This window comes from Rhinopithecus roxellana, chromosome 8 (assembly GCF_007565055.1).
Source record: "Rhinopithecus roxellana isolate Shanxi Qingling chromosome 8, ASM756505v1, whole genome shotgun sequence".
Lineage (NCBI taxonomy): Eukaryota > Metazoa > Chordata > Mammalia > Primates > Cercopithecidae > Rhinopithecus > Rhinopithecus roxellana.
In genome coordinates this window covers 81553482-81573242 of record NC_044556.1, presented here as the reverse complement: position 1 = coordinate 81573242, position 19761 = coordinate 81553482, and the positions used below count along the sequence as shown (strand labels likewise).

The following is a 19761-nucleotide window of genomic DNA, read 5'->3' as shown; positions in this document are numbered from 1 at the left end:
CTTTAGAAATTAGACTATGTTCTGTCCTTTTAACAAATATTCCCATGGCTAGGAATATGTGCACATTCTGCATATGAATTATGTGTGGATTAAATGGTAATAATGTAAAACAATGAAATTGGACAAGAATTACTCAATATTACTAAACTGCATATGTAACCCCAATTTTATTATTATTACTTTCTGGTAACCATTATCTAATAAAATGTTAAATTAAGACCAATGACTATCAAAATATCAAAGTGAAATGTAATATATGCATATTCAATGTTAGTGCTACTTTAGATTACAGTAGCAGTGGTAGGATCATTTGGTTTACATTTGTTTTGAATTCTTTTAAAACAGCATTAAAATTTCAGCATTACTGCAGAAATTACAAATTATGATTTATAGAACGTTTTATGTAGGTAGACTAGAGAAATAAAACCAGCTGTGGAAGATATATAATTTTGATTATATACTTGATGAAGTGAATGCTACTAATTTATAATTTTCTATTTGAAATTATCAATCTTGTTAGTTTTTCAATAACTGTTATAGACTTTCAGTATAGCATGTTTTAAGTTAAAAATCAAATGATTAATTTTTGAATTGTTTACATTATTTTACATGCTTATAAGATTTGCCTTATTAGTCCATTTCAATATCATATTTTTAGTATGAATATATAATACATTTGGAGTGAATAGTGCTGGTTACATGTTTTGTTTTCATCATATCTGATTGTAGAAACAAAGAGTAAACTACCAAAAAATCTTTATCAAATATTAGCAGTAGAAAAAACCATATCCTTGTAGGTAATTTGGTAAAATTACAGTATGTAAATGAGTAGCACTTTCAATTTATTATACATATAAGTGGTAATTAATGTATTTCAGGGTCCTCCTGGTCCACAAGGTCCTATTGGCTACCCTGGCCCCCGAGGAGTCAAGGTAACTGTTAAATTGTTTTCACCTTATACACTTTCAATGTGAAATGTTGTAGTCATTTAATACTTCTAATTTATTCCACAGGGAGCAGATGGTGTCAGAGGTCTCAAGGGATCTAAAGGTGAAAAGGTAAAATGTAATTGTTTAGGTGGTTTTAATTTCTGTATATTATGTTAACATTTAAATTTATTTAACAGATATTTTATTTCTTGAATATATTGAGTGATTACTTACATACTACACAATGCTAGTATAATTTTGTACCCTTTATCTTCACAACTTAAAAACAATGTCTTATATCTTGTGATAAGGGTTAAATACTAGAACAGAAACTAAATTATGTTACATAAGAGAATTAATTCTGCATCTTTTTTTTTACATGTGCTTAAGTTTTGTAAATCATAGGGTTGGCTTTAGGAATAGATGTACTACAGGATGTTGTCCAGTTAGATGCATAACATATGAGTGTTTATTCCTTTTTTCCCTGCTGAAATCCTCAAAATGTATAAATAAATTCAGCACAAAACAGGAGAGTTAGAAGTACACTAAATCCGTTGGGGAAAGAGGAAGTCTTTCTATGTAATAATACACACAAATCAATAGTGTTAAAAAGTGAGAAATAAAAATTAAAACCAGGCAGAAGTGAATGACATAATGTACCTAAAACTATGAATGAATATAGGATCTTTTATAGGGAATTTATACATAATTGGCTTTTGCTGAAGACCATGACATTCAGGTTTTTTTCAAGGATACCTTTAATAGGAGTGCAGAGCCCCAAATCCTTCAAAGATTATGATGAAATGCAAAGGGAATGACATTACTCAGTGATAGAGTTTAGCTGTGTGCCCACCCAAATCTCATCCTGAATTCTAATCCAAACTGGAATTCCCACCTGTCTAGGGAGGCACATGGTGGGAGGTGATGAGATCATGGGGGAGGTTTCCCTCATGATATTCTCCTGATAGTGAGTGTGTTCTTTTTTTTTTTTTTTTTTTTTTTTTTTGAGACAGAGTCTCGCTCTGTCGCCCAGGCTGGAGTGCAGTGGCCGGATCTCAGCTCACTGCAAGCTCCACCTCCCGGGTTCACGCCATTCTCCTGCCTCAGCCTCCCGAGTAGCTGGGACTACAGGTGCCCGCCAGGTCGCCCGGCTAGTTTTTTTTTTTTTGAGACGGGGTTTCACCATGTTAGCCAGGATGGTCTTGATCTCCTGACCTCGTGATCCGCCCGTCTCGGCCTCCCAAAGTGCTGGGATTACAGGCTTGAGCCACCGCGCCCGGCCGTGATTGTGTTCTTAACAAGATCTGGTTGTTTGATAAGTGCCTGGTGCTTCTCCTTTCTCTCATTCTTTTTCTCCTCTATCTTGTGAAGAAGGTACTTGTTTCTTCTTTGCCTTCTACCATGATTGTAAGTTTTCTGAGACTTTCCCAGCCATGCAGAATTGTAAGTCAATTAAACCTCTTTCCCTTATAAATTAACCAGTATCAGGTAGTATCTTTATAGCAGTGTAAAAGCAGACTAATACACTCAGAATCAGTATTGAATTAATTCTTACTACAATATTTCATACAAAGTTAAAACAACACATCGTTGCATAGTATAAATATTGGTAGGTTTGGTGAGATATACATGGATATTTACTATTGCTAATATCATACTCATAACATCATACTCTATTAGACTGTTCTTGCACTGTTATAAAGAAATACCTGAGACTGGGTAATTTATAATAAAAGAGGTTTAATTGACTCATGGTTGTGCAGGCTGTACAGGAAGCATAGTGGCATCTGCTTCTAAGAAGTCCTCAAGAAGCTTCCAGTGGAAGGCAAAGAGGGCACCGGCATCCTACATGCTGGGAGCAGGAGCAGGAGGGGGGAAGAAGGTGCCACATGCTTTTAAAGAATCACATCTCCTGAGAATGCACTCACTATCAGAAGGACAGCATCAAGGAGATGGTGCTAAACCATTCATGAGAAATCCACCCCCATGATCAAATCACCCCCAACCAGGTTCCATTTTCCACATTGGAGATTACATTTCAACATGAGATTTAGGTGGGTAAATATCCAAATTATATCAAATACTAATATTTTTTCAAGGATAGTCATTTATTTTCATAGTTACAATATTATCAAAAGGCTTATGTGTAGATTTGGTACCAATAGGAAATGAATAACAAAAAGGGATGGATTTATTATATCCATTATACTTTATCTGAAAAAAGCTACTATTATATACTAAAAGTAAGCAACTATGTTGTCAGATTTATTGTATGAAAAAGGCCGTGCATTTCACATTAGCTTACCTACTTAATGGTAATCTCAGTTCATTCTGATCACCTAGATGAACTTTGGAGTACCAGTTGGCTCTCCCTATGGGTTCTGCACCTATGGATTCAATAAACCACAGATCAAGGATACTTGAAAAACCAAAAATTAAATTAAAAAGTACAATGTGACTGGGCACAGTGGCACATGCCTATAATTCCAACACGTTGGGAGGCCAAGGCAGGAGAATTATTTAAGTCCAGTAGTTCAAAACCAGCCTGGGCAAAATAGTGAGACCTCATCTCTATAAAATATTTTTAAAATTATCCAGGTACTGTGGCATGCACCTGTGGTCCCAGCTACTTGGGAGGCTGAGGAGGGAGAGTTGCTTGAGCTCAGGAGGTCAAGGCTGCAACAAGCCATGATTAAGCTACTGTACTCCAGCCAGAATGACAGACTGAGACCCTGTCAAAAATATACGGAGTAACAATATACAATAATACAAATTAAAAAAACAATATAGCAACTATTTATGTAGCATTTAAATTTTGTTAGGTATTATAAGTAATCTAGAGGTGGTTTAAAGTATAAAGGAGGAGGATGTGAGTAGGCTCTAAATAAATACTATAGCGTTCTATTTCAAGAACTGGAACATCCACAGATTTTGATATAGGAAGTTGGGTTAGGGTCCTGGAATCAATCACCCTTAGATATCAAGAGAAGACTGTATAGTGTCTCACTGAATTGACAAATGAGCACAGTGGTGAGTCAGGTAGGGTTTAACATATAATTTGTAGGTTGCCTATACTAGAAATAATGTCTCTGTTTAGAATTTGTCATGTTGAGAAATGTAAGTAACAATGCAAATGTTTTCCTCTGCAATTAATACCCATCAAGGATGTTTAGAGGGGCCAGGCAGTGTTTAAAAGAAAAGTGCCTGAGTGGGATGGGGATTTTGTTAACTGCTGAAACTTGTCGGAGAGTTGCAAAGTGACAGAGGCAAATAAAATTATACATGACTAGATATATGTGAGGACAAAGCCATACGGGAAAAAAAAAAAAATAAGATACATTTTTGTATGTAGCAAAACTTCTTAACAATTGCTCATTGTTTTGGGGGTGTATAGTCTCAGAAGATGCAAATATACAGAGAGGAAAATAACTAAAATTTTAAATTAGGAACCAGAAGTTCTGGGTTCTTGTTATAGTTTTCCGAGTTACTTTGTCTCAGCTTCATTTGAAATCTATAAAATAAAGACAATTTCCTAAAAAAATTTAAAGATATTTTGAGCTATACCTTTTATTCTAATATACCAATCAAGTAGTAAATTATGTCTTATTATAGATTATGATTTAGTTTTCTAAATTATAGATTTAGAGAAATTTTGTATAAATGTTAGTAGAATTTTTTAATGGTAAGAATTCTCCATATTTTCGAACTCTGTGAAGGATTAAGTCCTGATGAATTATTAATATGCCTTATTTATTTCATTTTTCTGAGTATTCAAGATAATTGATCATTTATCTCGTAAGAGATAGAAGAAAATGGAAAGTTTTTTTTATATATAATGATGTTAATTATTAACCAAAGGTGAAATAGCAAGTTAATACTCTAATTATGATTAAAATTCTCCATTTTTTAGCCTCAGATTTGTGTCTTAAGCCTGGAGCAACACAGCTCAATAAATTAGATGGCATAGATGAATTCCACTTTTATACATCTTCTAAATCTATGTTTTCTTCTTTTTTTCCTTATCTGATTATTTTAGTACTAGAAATCTTAATAACTTGATATGTCACTTGTTAAAAAATGACATTTGTTGTAAGGAAATACCTAATTGAATCATCGAATTGTTTTTTTAACATGAATATGCTGAAAACTAAAACATGAGAAAAATAGCCTCCCCATAGACTGAGTTCTCAGTTTAAAAATAAATAAAAAATAAAACTCTGTCTGAAACAATCCTGAAAACTACAAGGGATTTTTAGACATATAGTGCAGTGTTCTGTAAACTAAGCATGACAACTGTGTAATTGTGTTTTTCTCTAGGGAGAAGATAATGAAGACAGTTGTCAATAGCATGTTCAGTGGTCATTCTCAGCTCTTAAGCCTCTGCCATTGCCCAATCACATTCAGTACAGAAAGCATCCTCCTCCTTATGAGGCCACTTTATGGGCAGGATGGTGAAAATGGCATGGTTTTCTCTTGAAAAAAAAAAAAAAAAAATCCCAGGCATGCTACAGTTCTTTGAGTATGCAAGATAACAGTTTGAATCTCTTTTTCCAGGATTAGGTCTCATATTCACAAGTACCCAGTATTTGGTATTTTCTGGACTTTAATATACCTTGCTAAACTCACACTGAGGCATTTAGAAAATGTTTCTTGAACATTGTGGTTACTGAAGGTCCAAAACATGTTTAGCACTGGAGATTCACAGGTTAATTCGGCAGGATTCTTGTGTTCGGCCATTTAGTAGAAGGAAAGCAACCTATGACCTAGAAAATGCAGGATGGCATATTGATGGGATAATAATTATTCAGTGAAGGCCACGAGAGGGAGAGGTTAATTTTAGGAGAAATTCAAGACAAAAGACTGATGAGGTAAAGAAGGGCTAGATCATGTGGTGAAGGGAGGTGCCTTATATTGATTGTTAGCAATTTGATACCATTAGGATATTTTAAAGTAAAAATTGATGTGACCAATTCTGTATTTTAAGGAGGTCATTTTGGCAGCAAGATGTGGAAATATTTGTGCCTACCCTTCCTAGATTTGTTTTCATATACAGCCCAAAATGTTCTTTTCTGAAATTCTCAAATCAAATCCATTTCTACCAACTGAAATACCACCCCCCATCAAACCTTCTCTATTAACCTCCCACCTCACCACCCCCTCCACCAGCACCATACATCATTGTCATTATCATCATTTTGGCGTTCTTCTCTGGACACCCTTTCTACTTCATTTGTACCAAAATGACTGCAAATGTCCCACTTTCAGTTTTGTTTGTTTTGTTTTGTTTTGTTTTGTTTTTGAGATGAAATCTCCCTCTGTTGCCAAGCCTGGAGTGCAGCGGAGTGATCTCAATTCACTGCAACCTCCACCTCCTAGGTTCAAGCAATTCTCCTGCCTCAGTCTCCCGAGTAGCTGGGATAACAGGCACCCACCACCATGCCCGGCTAATTTTTCTATATTTGGTAGAGACAGGCTTTCACCATGTTGGCCAGGCTGGTCTCAAACTCCTTACCTCAGATGATCCACCCACCTCAGCCTCCCAAAGTTCTGGGAATACAGGTGTGAGCCACTGCTCCTGGCCCACTTTTAGATTTTACTGGTAAAACAAAAACCTCAAAATACTCCACAGCACTTCGAATGAGTAATTGCTCAATTAATTTTATTGAGTACATGAATGATTATTTCTTAGTAATTTTTTTTTTCTTGAACTTAAGAGATAGTATGGTTGTTTATGCAACTTACTTAAAAATCCAGGTTTCAATAAGAATGATAGAAAATATTTCCATAGCCCAAATTGCTCCTCTCTTCATTAAGTGACTGTTTTCAGCATTGTTGCTCTGTGTGTTTAGTGCTACAGTGAGCAATTCTACCTGTAAAGGATATTATTAATTTCTATTTTATATAATTAATCTTACCTGAAAGAAGATTATAAGATACAGAACACATTGAGCTAGAAGGCATTTATCTAATGGACATGATAAAAAATACACGATATAAAATTTGTGGGCATAAATTAGTAAATTAAGGGAAAATTATTTTATTCATTTTGTCACTCCAGAGCTCTTGTAATACAAAGTTAAAATGATAATCGTTTCCTGTTGTTGTTGTTGTTGTTGGGAGAAGTTCTTGCTCTGTTACCAGGCTTGAGTGCGGTAGCATGATCATGGCCCACTGCAGCCTTGACCTCCTGGACTCAAGCAATCCTCCCACCTCAGCTTTTTTAGTGGCTGAGATTACAGTCATACACCCACACACCTGGTTCATTTTTTTTAATTTTTTTTTTATTTTTGTAGAGTTGGGGTTTTGCCATGTGGCCCGGGCTGGCCTCAAACTCCTGCCTCAGTCTATTAAAGTGCAGGGATTACAGGTGTGAACCAGCACACCTGGCTCAATATTTACTTTTTATTTGTTTAACTAGTACAGAATATATGTTTTTATGGGAGAATGGTTATTTCCCTCCTAAAATAAGATTTAATGAACATATTTGTGAAAAATGTCCTAGTGTAATTTATAGCCAATAATTGTGAAAAAATGAGATGACAGTGGGGATCAGAATCTGTGGCTGGAGTTGGAAAAGGGAGGAGTAAGTTTCACAACTACCATTCACTTTTCTAAAAAATAATTTTCCCTCATTATCAGCACATACATTTTTATAGCACTATTTTAGGTTACTCCAAAGGACTGATTAAACCCCTATTTAATTCCTTTTATAATGTTTTAGGGTGAAGATGGTTTTCCAGGATTCAAAGGTGACATGGGTCTAAAAGGTGACAGAGTAAGTATAAAGAAAATGTGCACTAGTACATAAAATTTAATATATATATATTTTTTTCTTTGCTTATCTTTAAATATGGTAAGCATATGATAAATAAAATGTTTGTACTACCTAAGTCTTTAATCATTTAAGTTTTTATACTAAGATTTAGGGATTTTAACTTTTGTGGAGATAGTGTAGTATAAATTGTCTTTTAGATGCTATATTTCCGTAAGTTCCATAATAAACATGCACCCGCGCGCGCGCGCGCACACACACACACACACACACACACACACACACACACACGTGTTAGTATTGTTTATACATAGGACATTAAAAAATTATGATCAAATTGCTAGAAGTAATTTGATAAGTTTGTTCTAAATTTTGTTCATATATAATGAGCTATGCTGCCTGGAAAGTATATGTGTGCAACTTTCATGAATTTTCATTATATGGTGGTGTTCAATTTTTGAATGTAAAAATAGTAGATTTTTCTAGTAATACATTATAGAAAACAAACAGAAATATTAGTTATCTAATGCAAATTAAATGCTTTATTGGGAAGATTTATTTTTAATTAATATGCTAGTACCTGATACATCTGAACAAAGAAGCATTCTATAGAAAATATTTGTTTCCCTGAAATTCAAATGAAGTTTCCATGTAGGATTGGGGCAATAACATCCATATACAAGTTCTTAAACATTAAAGATAAAAGCCAAGTACAAAATAGAGATTTCTTGTGTTCCAAACAGTAATTTCCAAAGCTACTGACCAATCTTTATTATTATTTTTTTCCCTCTCTCTCTGCAACACAGATGCATTAAAAGCAATTTAGTGTCATATATGGTAGGATTAGACTTTTGTAGATTTTCAAATGTCAGACTATATTCAGTTTATTCAACATGAAATGACTGATGAAGTCACTTTCAAACCTGTTTGTCATGAACAAAAACATTAGTAAACACACCAAAGTTGAAAACTCTTGCAATAGACTGTAATTTATGACTTTCAATCTCCAAATGTGTTTTTGTGACTGCCTGATGGGTTTATCTTGCCTGCTGCCCAGATAGAGCCTATTTATCAACACAGGGGAATTGCAATAGAGAAAGAATTTGACTCTTTCTCTACACAAAGAGTTGGCTGAATAGGAGACAAGAATTTTATTATTACTCAAATTAGCAAAAATTTGGAGGATAGGGTTTTTTCAAGATAGTTTGGTGGGCAGGAGGCTAGGAAATGAGAACTGCTGCTTGGTTGAGGATGCAATCATAGGGGGATGGAAAAATCGTCCTTGTGTTCTGATTCAGCTTCTGGCTGGGGACCACAGGGCCGGTTAAGTCAGGAATCATTGGTCTGGGTGGAGTCAGCTGGTTGTCAGAAATGCAGAAGTCTGATAAGGCACCTCAATAGGCCAATCTTACGTTCTACATAGTGACATTATTTACAGAAGTAATTAAGGAAGTTATAAAAATTGTAACTTTCAGAACAATGGCTGGTAATTCTTTACTATGCCTACATTTTAGTGAAATTCACACCCCTCTCATAATTCCAACCTTGTGGCTTTGTATTAGTGTTTATAAAGACAGATTTGTTTGGGGAAGAACTATCATCACTTGAACTATAAAGTACATTTCTCCCAATGTTATCTTGCCCCACGCCCTGTTATGATCAAGGGCAGTTTGAAGGTAAAAGGCAAGATGGAGTTTGTTAAATCAGATCTCTTTCACTGTTATAATTTTTTCACTGTTATAATTTTTGTAAAGAAGTTTCATTTTCATTCATAAGAATGTTGTTATTCTGTGCCTCAGGGAGAAGTTGGTCAGATTGGCCCAAGAGGGGAAGATGGCCCTGAAGGCCCGAAAGGTCGAGCAGGCCCAACCGGAGACCCAGGTCCTTCAGGTCAAGCAGGAGAAAAGGTTGGTAAATGACTTTAAATTCACCGGTACACTTGCAAATGATGTTTCACTATCATTTTAAATTCTTTCAATAACTGGTGTCAGAAATTGAGTTCTTAATACATTAAAGATAAAATTTTTCATTATCATTTTAAATTTGCAACCATTACATTTACATTTCAATGTAATATTAGGCAACATTAAAATTTGCTTTCATAAAGTATTTCGTGATATGGTACATTTTCTGTAATGTACTGTGAAGTTAGATTTTTTAAAAAAGCAAGAAATGTCTATGACAAGTGTTATCACATTATGTACACTAAAGCAAAATATAAATAATCTCTTATGGATAGAATTCAGATGATTCCTTTTCTTTCTCTCATATATATATATATTCTACATATATATGTGTGTGTGTATATATGTCTATATTAAATACAGAATTCTATTAAATTCCTATTAAATACTCCTAAGAGGTATGATTATGAGATAGACATTTCTTTTGTTACTCTTCCTTATTTTCTAGTCCTCTATGCCCTCCTTGGCCATGTAGAATCAGCTACTCTTAGAGTTCTTCTACATTAGATGTTGAGAATTAAAGGATGCACGATTAAAGGATGAAATAATCAATGAAAAAGGATCTACTTATGGTTTTGTACCAAGTAGAATCATCTTTTATTTTTTCTACGTAAACATGCATTTCACATAATAAGTCTATTAAAAAACACTGGTATTCAGGCCCAACTTCAAGGGATTTTAATTTTAATCTGGGCTTGACACAAGTATCAATATGTTTTAAAACATCCCCAGATAATTCTAATATTCATTGTTTGGAGAGACACTGGGCATTATGTGTTGTGTCAAAAATATTTGCAACCATTACATTCATATTGCAATATGATATTAGGCAACATTGAAATTTGACTTCATGGAGGATTTAGTGACATGGCAAATTTTTGATAATGTATGAAGCTAAATAAAAAAATGAGAACAGCCTATGACAAATGTTATTGCATTATATACACTAAAGCAGAATATCAATAATCTCTTGCTGGCATAATTCAAATGTTTCCTTTTCTATATGTATATGTCTATATTTTCTACAACAAACATGCCATAAAGAAACTTCATGCTATTTAAGAAAATTACAAATGACAGTCCCAACCATTGTATCTCAGAAAGAAAACATATGATATAGGTATTATACAGAGAGTAAGAATAAACAAATAAAAAGAAAATTCCTCATGTCCTTGTGAATTATCTAATGTGACAGTTCTTATAAGGTTTTATACTTTGAAACTTCTACAGTTTCACACTTTGAAAAAACATTGCTAATCGTAAATTAACGAACACTGTTATAGTGATTTGGCAGCAGAAGTAAAAGATCAGGGGAAAACAAGGCCCTTTGAGATGTTTAAACCTTTTCATTTAAAATGCCCAACGCCAGCGGTTAAAAGGGTATCCTGGTACCTTCCTGTCTTCTTAGGCTCTATCATGTGTAAACAGTCACACAATCTATAGTGATAAATCAGGAGCTTAACTTACCTCACAGTTCTTTTCTTTTGTAACATTTCATTAGTATTTGTTAGTTTACTGAAGTTGCCTATCATCCTATTGAAAATGCAAACTTTCTGCCAGAATTTATTTTAAAATGACTCTAAAATGAATTAGAGTATATCCATACATTCTAATGTGGTAATTAACAAAGAAAACAAATAGCTTGTGATCAGAATTAGATAAGTTTACTTAACTTGAAATTGATGGTATAAAACAAACTGTGATAGTGTATCCAAGGTGACATCATTGTAAGTATACTTCTTAGGGTTAGTTTGCATATTTTCCGTCTAAAGACTACTTATCTATGCAATGCTGATCATGACGTGGACAGCTCTTTAGTTCAATCTGTAACAAGGTCATTAACCATACTTTTAATTTTTTGCCTTGTTTCATCTAGTAAAATACTTATTTTTATTTAGAAACTTCTGTTCATCTTTTATCAATGCACATACAAATTTGAACTTGTGTTTATTTTCCATTTTTAGTTGTTCAATGTACATTGAAAATAATGATACATTATGCTTTCTAATGTTTAAGACAGTAGTAAATAATATTTTATAAATGAAGTATGCTTTTATAAGTATCTTATTAAGGAAATGGATGCATGGTAAAATTCCACATACATATTTTATTCATTTCATTTATTTTTATCTTTCTACCTGTTTTTTTTTTAAATTAATGCTTTGTTCAGAGAGAAATTTTAGGGAAGTAAATTGTTTAGGATAATATTTTAAACCATCTGGTGTTTGTTACACATTGTTGGACTTCATTATAACTTAAATTTTGTTTTAGCACTTTCAGATTGAAAGGCAACCTCATTGCACTGGAATAAAATAGTATATTCGAATATCTGCTTGGAGGAATAAACACTCCACAAAAACCATCATTATTAGCTAAAGCTCTCAACACATATTATATTTATTAGTCCGGATATCTCAACATGTTAGAGTGAAAGAAGAAATTTGGCTTAAAATTTAATTCTGAATGTCTTTGCATATCTAGGTTTACTTACTCATTGAGAAAAGTTAAGTAACTCATGATCCCTTGTTTTATATTTAGACTGGGATAAATGAAATAACTTTATCAAAAAGATTTACTCTAGTTGGAGTGATAAAATCTAAATATTGTGCCAGTTACATCAACTAATTTAAAATAGTGTTCAATGTTGAAAAGCTTAGGAGTATTTTTAACCATGCTTTATAATTCACAAAGAAGTGTAGAGTACTCTAAAACCTCAGGATTCATGTACCTAAAGAAGGCACTATCACTTATATAATAAAGGTTAAGTTAGGCAACATTATAACATTAGAAATATGTTCAAAGCGAGAATTTTCTTATTCACATGAAGAAACTTAATGAAGGTAAATAATGATAAAAACCTGCAAATCTTCCTTTTGAGTGTACAATATGTGATTCTAATTTTTAGAAAAAATACTGAAATCATTATGTAAACTTAATTCAACTTAAAATATTACTTTGATTATTATATATTTTAACTATAGGGAAAACTTGGAGTTCCAGGATTACCAGGATATCCGGGAAGACAAGGTCCGAAGGTAAAACAACTTGATATTTATAGTTTATTAACATTTTGTGAAGACAATATTAATCACATATGGTTACCTTACAGTTTGTAACATCTCTATATTATGATGAGTACTTAAAAATAATTTCACAAGGAAAATCATAGAGTGTGTGGACACCTGGAGTGCAGGGAGCTCAAAGAACTTAAGTGATTATGGATTGCAATATTTTAGGAGAAGGAGTCATGAAACAAAGGCATAATCGGTACTTCTTTGTAATTGGAACAAGAACTATCCTAATATATCTGGAAGTTTTAACATGGATGACATTTGATGGATAATAGCTTTTGATTTCCTTTCTACTATCCTAAGGGTTTATATTACCACTTGATTTTCTTTTTTTTAATTAATACACCTTTCACACTGTCTCTTACCCTCATTTCCATGAGTATTTTTTTCCAGCGTTGCTGTAAGAAATCCCCACAAACTTATTAACTTAAAACAACAGAAATTCACTGTCTCACAGTTTGGGAGGCCAGAAGTATGAAACCATGGTGTCGCAGGGCTATACTGCCTCCAGAGTTTCTAGTAAAAAATCTGTCCTTGCCTCTCGCAGCTTCTGGTGGCCCCAGACATTCCTTGGCTTGTGGTTTCATGACCCCAATCTCTGTTCACTTCTTTATCTGGCCTTTTTTCTGTGTATCTTCTTCTCTTCTGTCTCTTATAAGGACACTTGCCATTGGATTTGGGGACCACCTAGGCAATCCAGGAGGATCTCCTTTCCTTAATTTAATAGCATTTGGCAAGGCTCTTTTTTCTAAGTAAGGTAACATTGACAGGTTCCATAGATTTGGATATGTATATAACTTTTGAGGAGCCACCACTCAATTCACTGTATCACTTAAATCTCATTTGTGGCTATTTGAAATATAATTTTAAGTATAAAAAATATGGTTTTAAAAAATCCATATTTACCTCAGTGCACTAATTTTTCTCAAATCTACCATAAAACTTCGTTAAGGAGGCACTTGATGCATTGAGTAGTTAAATTAGTCTTAAGTGAATTAATATATAAATGTTGATTATTAATAACAGAGTGGTTATGATACGGGAGGGGGACAGAGAAGTGATGGGTAGTTTTATTTATATCATTGTTTTAATTATATGTACATGAGATTATATCAATCTATCAGTTTATTGAGTTTGACCCATTTAGGCATAACAGACATAATAGGTATGGCAAATACTGCTTCTGTAACATTCTTAAACATGTATCTATTCATAAGTTTCACATATAATTATGGGAGACAAAAACGCCCTTCTCCCTGAGTGTATAAACCACATGCTCTTGTGTTCCCTCATTGCCACGTGATAATTCTCTTTTAGACTTGCTGTACAGCTTTTTCTTACAATTTTTTTTCATTGTGTTTCAAAAAAAATCCTTCTTTCCTTGGGTAGCAGGGGATAAATATAATGCCTTTGAACCCTTCTAAAATAAGATTTATTCCATCTGTGATTTAAAAATAATATGGGCATATTTAAATATTTTTTGGATGTACTCGACACTGATTAATACTTTTTATCATTTAAATATTGTCTCTAACCTACTGCTCTGTCTTTCAGTTAGCTTCCTTTCAATGTCAAGCATTTTCACAAATATTATGAGTAAGAAAAGCCATTCACTGTATAATCCAGGACCTCAAGCTATCCTTACATCACTTCATGCATTCTAGATCTATTTATTAAGTTAAATTGCAATTGTTTTGTTCTGATTTAAAAACAGGAAACTGTCACAATATTACATGAATGAGTAGAATTTTATTTTATCAATTTATTTAAAATTCTGGCTTTTCCTAAGTTCTCTGATCAGTATTCTTTGAATTGTTTTTATTAACAAAATGCAACAGAATAAACAGAAATGCTTCCTCCTAGAGGTATCTAACATCTTTTAATCCTTTTACTGAAATGTCTAGAATTTTGTTCTTTATTTCTTTCATATTGCTTCTTTTCATAGCTCATTTATTAGTTCTATGATAAAAAAGCTTTTAAGTTTCTCTATTCTAAAATGAAAAACTAACTGGGACGTCAAAGATGAAAGCTTCATATTTTTTTCCTATGTGTAAGCTGATGAATTTTGAATAAATTTAAATTTTTATTTTGCTAAAGTGAAATGTCATTACCAGTCTCTTTCAAACAGATTAAGGACTGTAATTTGACATCATATTAATTTCTTAGTAGCTTTTAAGCAGATTAAGGACTGTAATTCGACATCATATTAATTTCTTAGTAGCAATATAAACCATAAAGGTATTAAAAAGATGTAGCACCACATGTGCTATGAAATGATAGCTGTTTCTAAAATAACATCTATTTTAAGGTAGGATACTTTTATATGTCAGACAGCATTTTAAAAGTCTCACGTTTTTAGTTTCACATTTATTGACGAAGCCAATTTCACAATTAATACTTGACTTTATGGCCTTTGTGTGTTTCTGTATAAAAACAGGTAATATTTCGTCATAGAAATTATATATTTTGGTGACACTTCTGTATGTGGGAAACAAAAAATAACATTTCCATATATTCAACTGATTAATTGGTGGGCTGGTCATTTTCTGTGTTTTCTATCAATTTCCTAGAATAGAAACTCTACGTAAGAAAATACATTGATGAAAAACAAAATTGGTGCATAATATCTGTTTGATTAAATGAAGTATCTATAAATATGCTTAGTTATCTCTTCTAGTTAGGACAGAACTGAATATTTGTCCCCACCCCGTCAAAATTTCTATTTTCATACTGTATTATACTCATTTGTCCAATTCCTTCAATAGTCACATGGTAATACTGTGCTAGTGGTAACTATCTGATTTTGTGTAGAGAAAGAAAAGAGATTTTGAAAGCTCTTCAAAATGTAATGTGCAGAGATTTTTTTTCCCCAGTATGTGAATATTACAATCCTAACAATTGTTCTCAGGTTGATCACAAGTTAGCTATGTAGGCACGTATTGAAACATATAGGAAAACATGGTATAAAAAGCAGCTTAGCAGTGCATCCTTCGGGTTATTCTTTTGACTATCAGCTGCCATAGGGCAACACTTACAATTTTATTTACCTGCTTTAATAGCATGGTGTAGGAAATACAAATTGATAGCATCTTACCTTCCTGATAAGTGTGAAATATTGACTACTTTCAAATTGGGAATAGGTCTAAATAGTTACCTCCTGTGAGTGGGTAATACTCTACACCTGGCTATTCTAACTGTACAGGCCTGAGAATACAGCTTCAAGACTTACCAGATTTCATAGTTCATGTGACCCCAAGAGGTTGTTAAAAAATGCAGATTCCTGGACCTCACTGCCAGAGAGTCTGTTTCAGTTTCAGTAGATGTGGCGTGTGCCTTGGCAGTCCATATTTTTAGCAACTACTCTAGATTATTCTGATACAGAGGGGTCATGTATCACTTGGAGAAACATTATTTTTAGGGGTATTTCAATGCAAGTGAGTGGACTGAAAAAAGAAAGGAATGTATTCAAGTCTAAGAAGGCTTTGTTATATTTCCCTTAATATATGGGGAAGTTTCCAAATTTGATGTCTAGTATTCTAGCAGAGGCTAAACATTTTACGTATTATTGCACTTAATCCGTACAGTGGTTTAAACAGGAAAACCCTCCACTCATTCCTTTTCAGGGTCTCATAATTAACAAGTTGAGTAGCAAGGATGTGAACACTAATCTTCTCTATTTTATGATACAGTGATGAGGGAAGCTAATCACAATCATGATCAAATAAACAAACAGATACAAATTTAGGTATATGTACAAGACCATATGGGACATTTGGTTATTGGGGATTATATTGTATTCCATCTGTAAAATGTGGCCATTTGTAAATGAAATAGTGCTTTTATAAACTTATTACATTTTTAAATAATTATTATTTATTATGTATCATTATTATTTTTGTACCAAGCATTCTTTTTTTTCAGTCCCACAAATTTCAAATTACCTGTAAGGTGTGTATTATTGCCCTCACTTTGCAGAAGAAAAATCTATACTTGATGAGCATAAGTAATGTACCAAACTTACTTAGCTGATGCATTTAGCTGATACATAACTAACGTAAATCTCAAAATTATGTCCAGAATTCTAAAAAACAGAATTTTAATGCCTGGCTGTCTGAAATAGACTTTCAGCTAGGTGTAGTTGTGTTCAAACACCAAATAGAAAATGTGGAAGAAGGTTTTTAGTCCATGAATTGATCCAGTTTTAAAAGTGTGAAAATACTCAAATCAAAAGTGGCAACTATAGACATATGATAATATTAACTCAGGAAAAACATTTTCCAAAATTCCTATTTTGATATTTGACTATTCCTATTTGTGAAAATAGTATTTTTCTTTAGAGTTGAAGCAAATACAAAGAATTTTACACTGCAATACGTTTTCTATAAAATGTCCTATAATTACTATTTTATAACAAGAGATGAAATAATTCTTGATTAGTTCGTTTACTCAGAAGGTTAAAAACTAAAATGTTTTATCAATTTGTGCTTTCAATGCTTCCAGGATTTCAGATGTCATTGTAAGTTCATTTTTAATTACTTCGATGGTATCTTAAAATTTATATTTTTGATTTAAATATTAACATCTGTGTGAAAATCACTCTGTTCCAAAATAAATTACATCTTGTGACTGAAAATGTTAATTGCCATGTTTGTTCATTATTTAATTTTATTACTGTAGGGTTCCACTGGATTCCCTGGGTTTCCAGGTGCCAATGGAGAGAAAGGTGCACGGGTATGATATATAAATATAATGTTTTGAACTGTGTGTATAAATGTTCTTAGCTGGACATAGTGGTGTGTGCCTGTATTCCCAGATATTTGTGAGGCTCAGGTAGAGGACTGCTTGAATCCAGGAGTTCCAGGCCAACCTGGGCAACATAGCAAGTCTGTCTCTGAATGAATGAATGAGTAAATGCATGCGTGCATGAATGATGTTCTTGCATGACTACTCAGTCTCAGCACCAGCGTCATAATTTACTGTGATATACTGCATATTGAAATTGAACTGTCTTTGCTAGGGAGTAGCTGGCAAACCAGGCCCTCGGGGTCAGCGCGGTCCAACGGTAGGTGCCTTGATTTAAAATGATGTACATTTTTCATATTGAATTTAGTGTTTCAAGATAATTTATTTTTCAAAAATAAAAATTGATTTAGTGCCTTTGGATTTGCCTGGCACTAGTTCGGGTTCATCTTTTGTTCTCATCTGCAGGGTCCTCGAGGTTCAAGAGGTGCAAGAGGTCCCACTGGGAAACCCGGGCCAAAGGTAGCACCTGCACTTTTTCTGTTTGGATGTTACTGCAGGTGTTTTTTCCAGGCAGATGCTATGAGAAGGAATTCAAACTGATTTTTCTTTTCTTTCCTTGGTACCAGGGCACTTCAGGTGGTGATGGCCCTCCTGGCCCTCCAGGTGAAAGAGTACGTATGATACAGCCATATAATATAAAATGAAAATTAGTATTTCTGCAAGTATTTAGATTTCAGAGAAAAGATGTATGTCTGCTAATACATGTGCAAGTTTATCCACACAATCTAGTCTGAATTTAAAAATGCTTATCTTTTAATTTATTCCTCTTCACCAATAAAAAAGCTTAATCAATATGTTCTACTTATTTTGTTATAGAAATGAGAAAAATGTGTGTAACTGGACTAAGATATCACTCTTATAGTCAAGACAAAAATATATATTTTTTAAATTTTAAATACTCTTAATAACATCTTTGCCCTCTTCTCCACTCAGCTTGCTTTCCATATTGATACTCATTTTGTTCATAGAGCTGACAGCAACATTATGCTGGTAAAAAAACAAGCTACTAGTAGCCATTAAGCCAGAATCAATATACATTCAACTCAAGATAAAACATCTATTCCAGTAAATAGAAACACTGTTTGGTAAATTGATTTTTAATTAATATAAGATGTAGCCAAATCATATGAACAAGCATGCCCTTTGTTTGGATTTTTTGGCAAAATATAGCATTTTTGTAGCCAGATTTTTAAAAAAGCTATCCTCCTGATATGTTTAAATATTAGAATCTGTATTCCTTTAAAAAATTAGAATCATTTCTTCATATTCTATAATAATTTTCAGTAATATGGAGTCAGGTTCATGTATTTTTGTATATTATTATTTGAAATGTATAATCGGTGTTTTACAAAAGACAAAAACGCCTTGCAATGCATAACCTAAAACTGAAAATGAATAATTTTTATTTGAGTAGGAGCAATGAGCAAAACTTGAGTTTGTATTCGTGATGAAAATGGGCGTAGATAACACACAAGAATAAACATTTAATTAGAGTTGCTTTAAGTATTTGGCTCATATTTAATTAACTTTCCACTAAATGTTTCTCACTCTTGATGAACTGTTCCCAAATTAAGTCTATCCTGTAAATTTTGAGCTCATAAATAATACACTCATTTGAAGTATTTTATGGTCAAAGTCATTTTAATAAGATATATTTAAATTATTTAAAATGGCTAAATAATTAAATGGAGTAGAATAATTTAACAAAAAATAGCACAACTGTGAGTTTTGTTTTTAGAGCACCACTGATTCTCTCATGCATTTGGTTTTGTCTTCCAAAATGCTATGATCAACAATAGTTCCTTACAAGTGAATATGCTTTTGCTGATACTGCATTTTAATTTGAAAAACAACAATACTGTCATCCAACAGTACAATTACTTTTAAAATCATTTTGAGAGTAAGAAAAGTACCTCTTGAGAATTTTTGTTTTGTTTTGCTGTTTTAGTAATCTAGATAAATTTATTTTCAATAAACATTCATATATGTTTTCAGTATCTATGTAGGAAGAACATATTTCGTATGTTCCTTGTAGTTAATGAGGCATCTCACCCCAAATATGCCTTCATTTTCTGCCAAGAATTTTCAATTATCTTGAACTATTTAGTTCATGTCTTAAGCACACAGTTGAAACATGGCAAAGGTAATGCCATAAAATATTTTCTTCAAAATATATGAGTTGGGGAAAGTTCAGGGGATAAATTCTGTAGTACTATTGGATT

The 19761-nt window shown here is 33.0% G+C and overlaps 1 protein-coding gene across 1 annotated transcript in view; it reads left to right on the top strand.

Annotated features, from left to right (window-relative positions):
- The window catches only part of COL11A1 (collagen type XI alpha 1 chain), a 225766-nt gene that overhangs the window by 107414 nt on the left and 98591 nt on the right, over positions 1–19761 (top strand). Inside the window, exons 27-35 of the mRNA XM_010356796.2 lie at positions 879–932; positions 1014–1058; positions 7651–7704; positions 9501–9608; positions 12647–12700; positions 17414–17467; positions 17754–17798; positions 17945–17998; positions 18106–18150. Of these exons, the coding sequence (XP_010355098.1) occupies positions 879–932; positions 1014–1058; positions 7651–7704; positions 9501–9608; positions 12647–12700; positions 17414–17467; positions 17754–17798; positions 17945–17998; positions 18106–18150 (513 nt within the window). The remainder of the gene's footprint in view (positions 1–878; positions 933–1013; positions 1059–7650; positions 7705–9500; positions 9609–12646; positions 12701–17413; positions 17468–17753; positions 17799–17944; positions 17999–18105; positions 18151–19761) is intronic.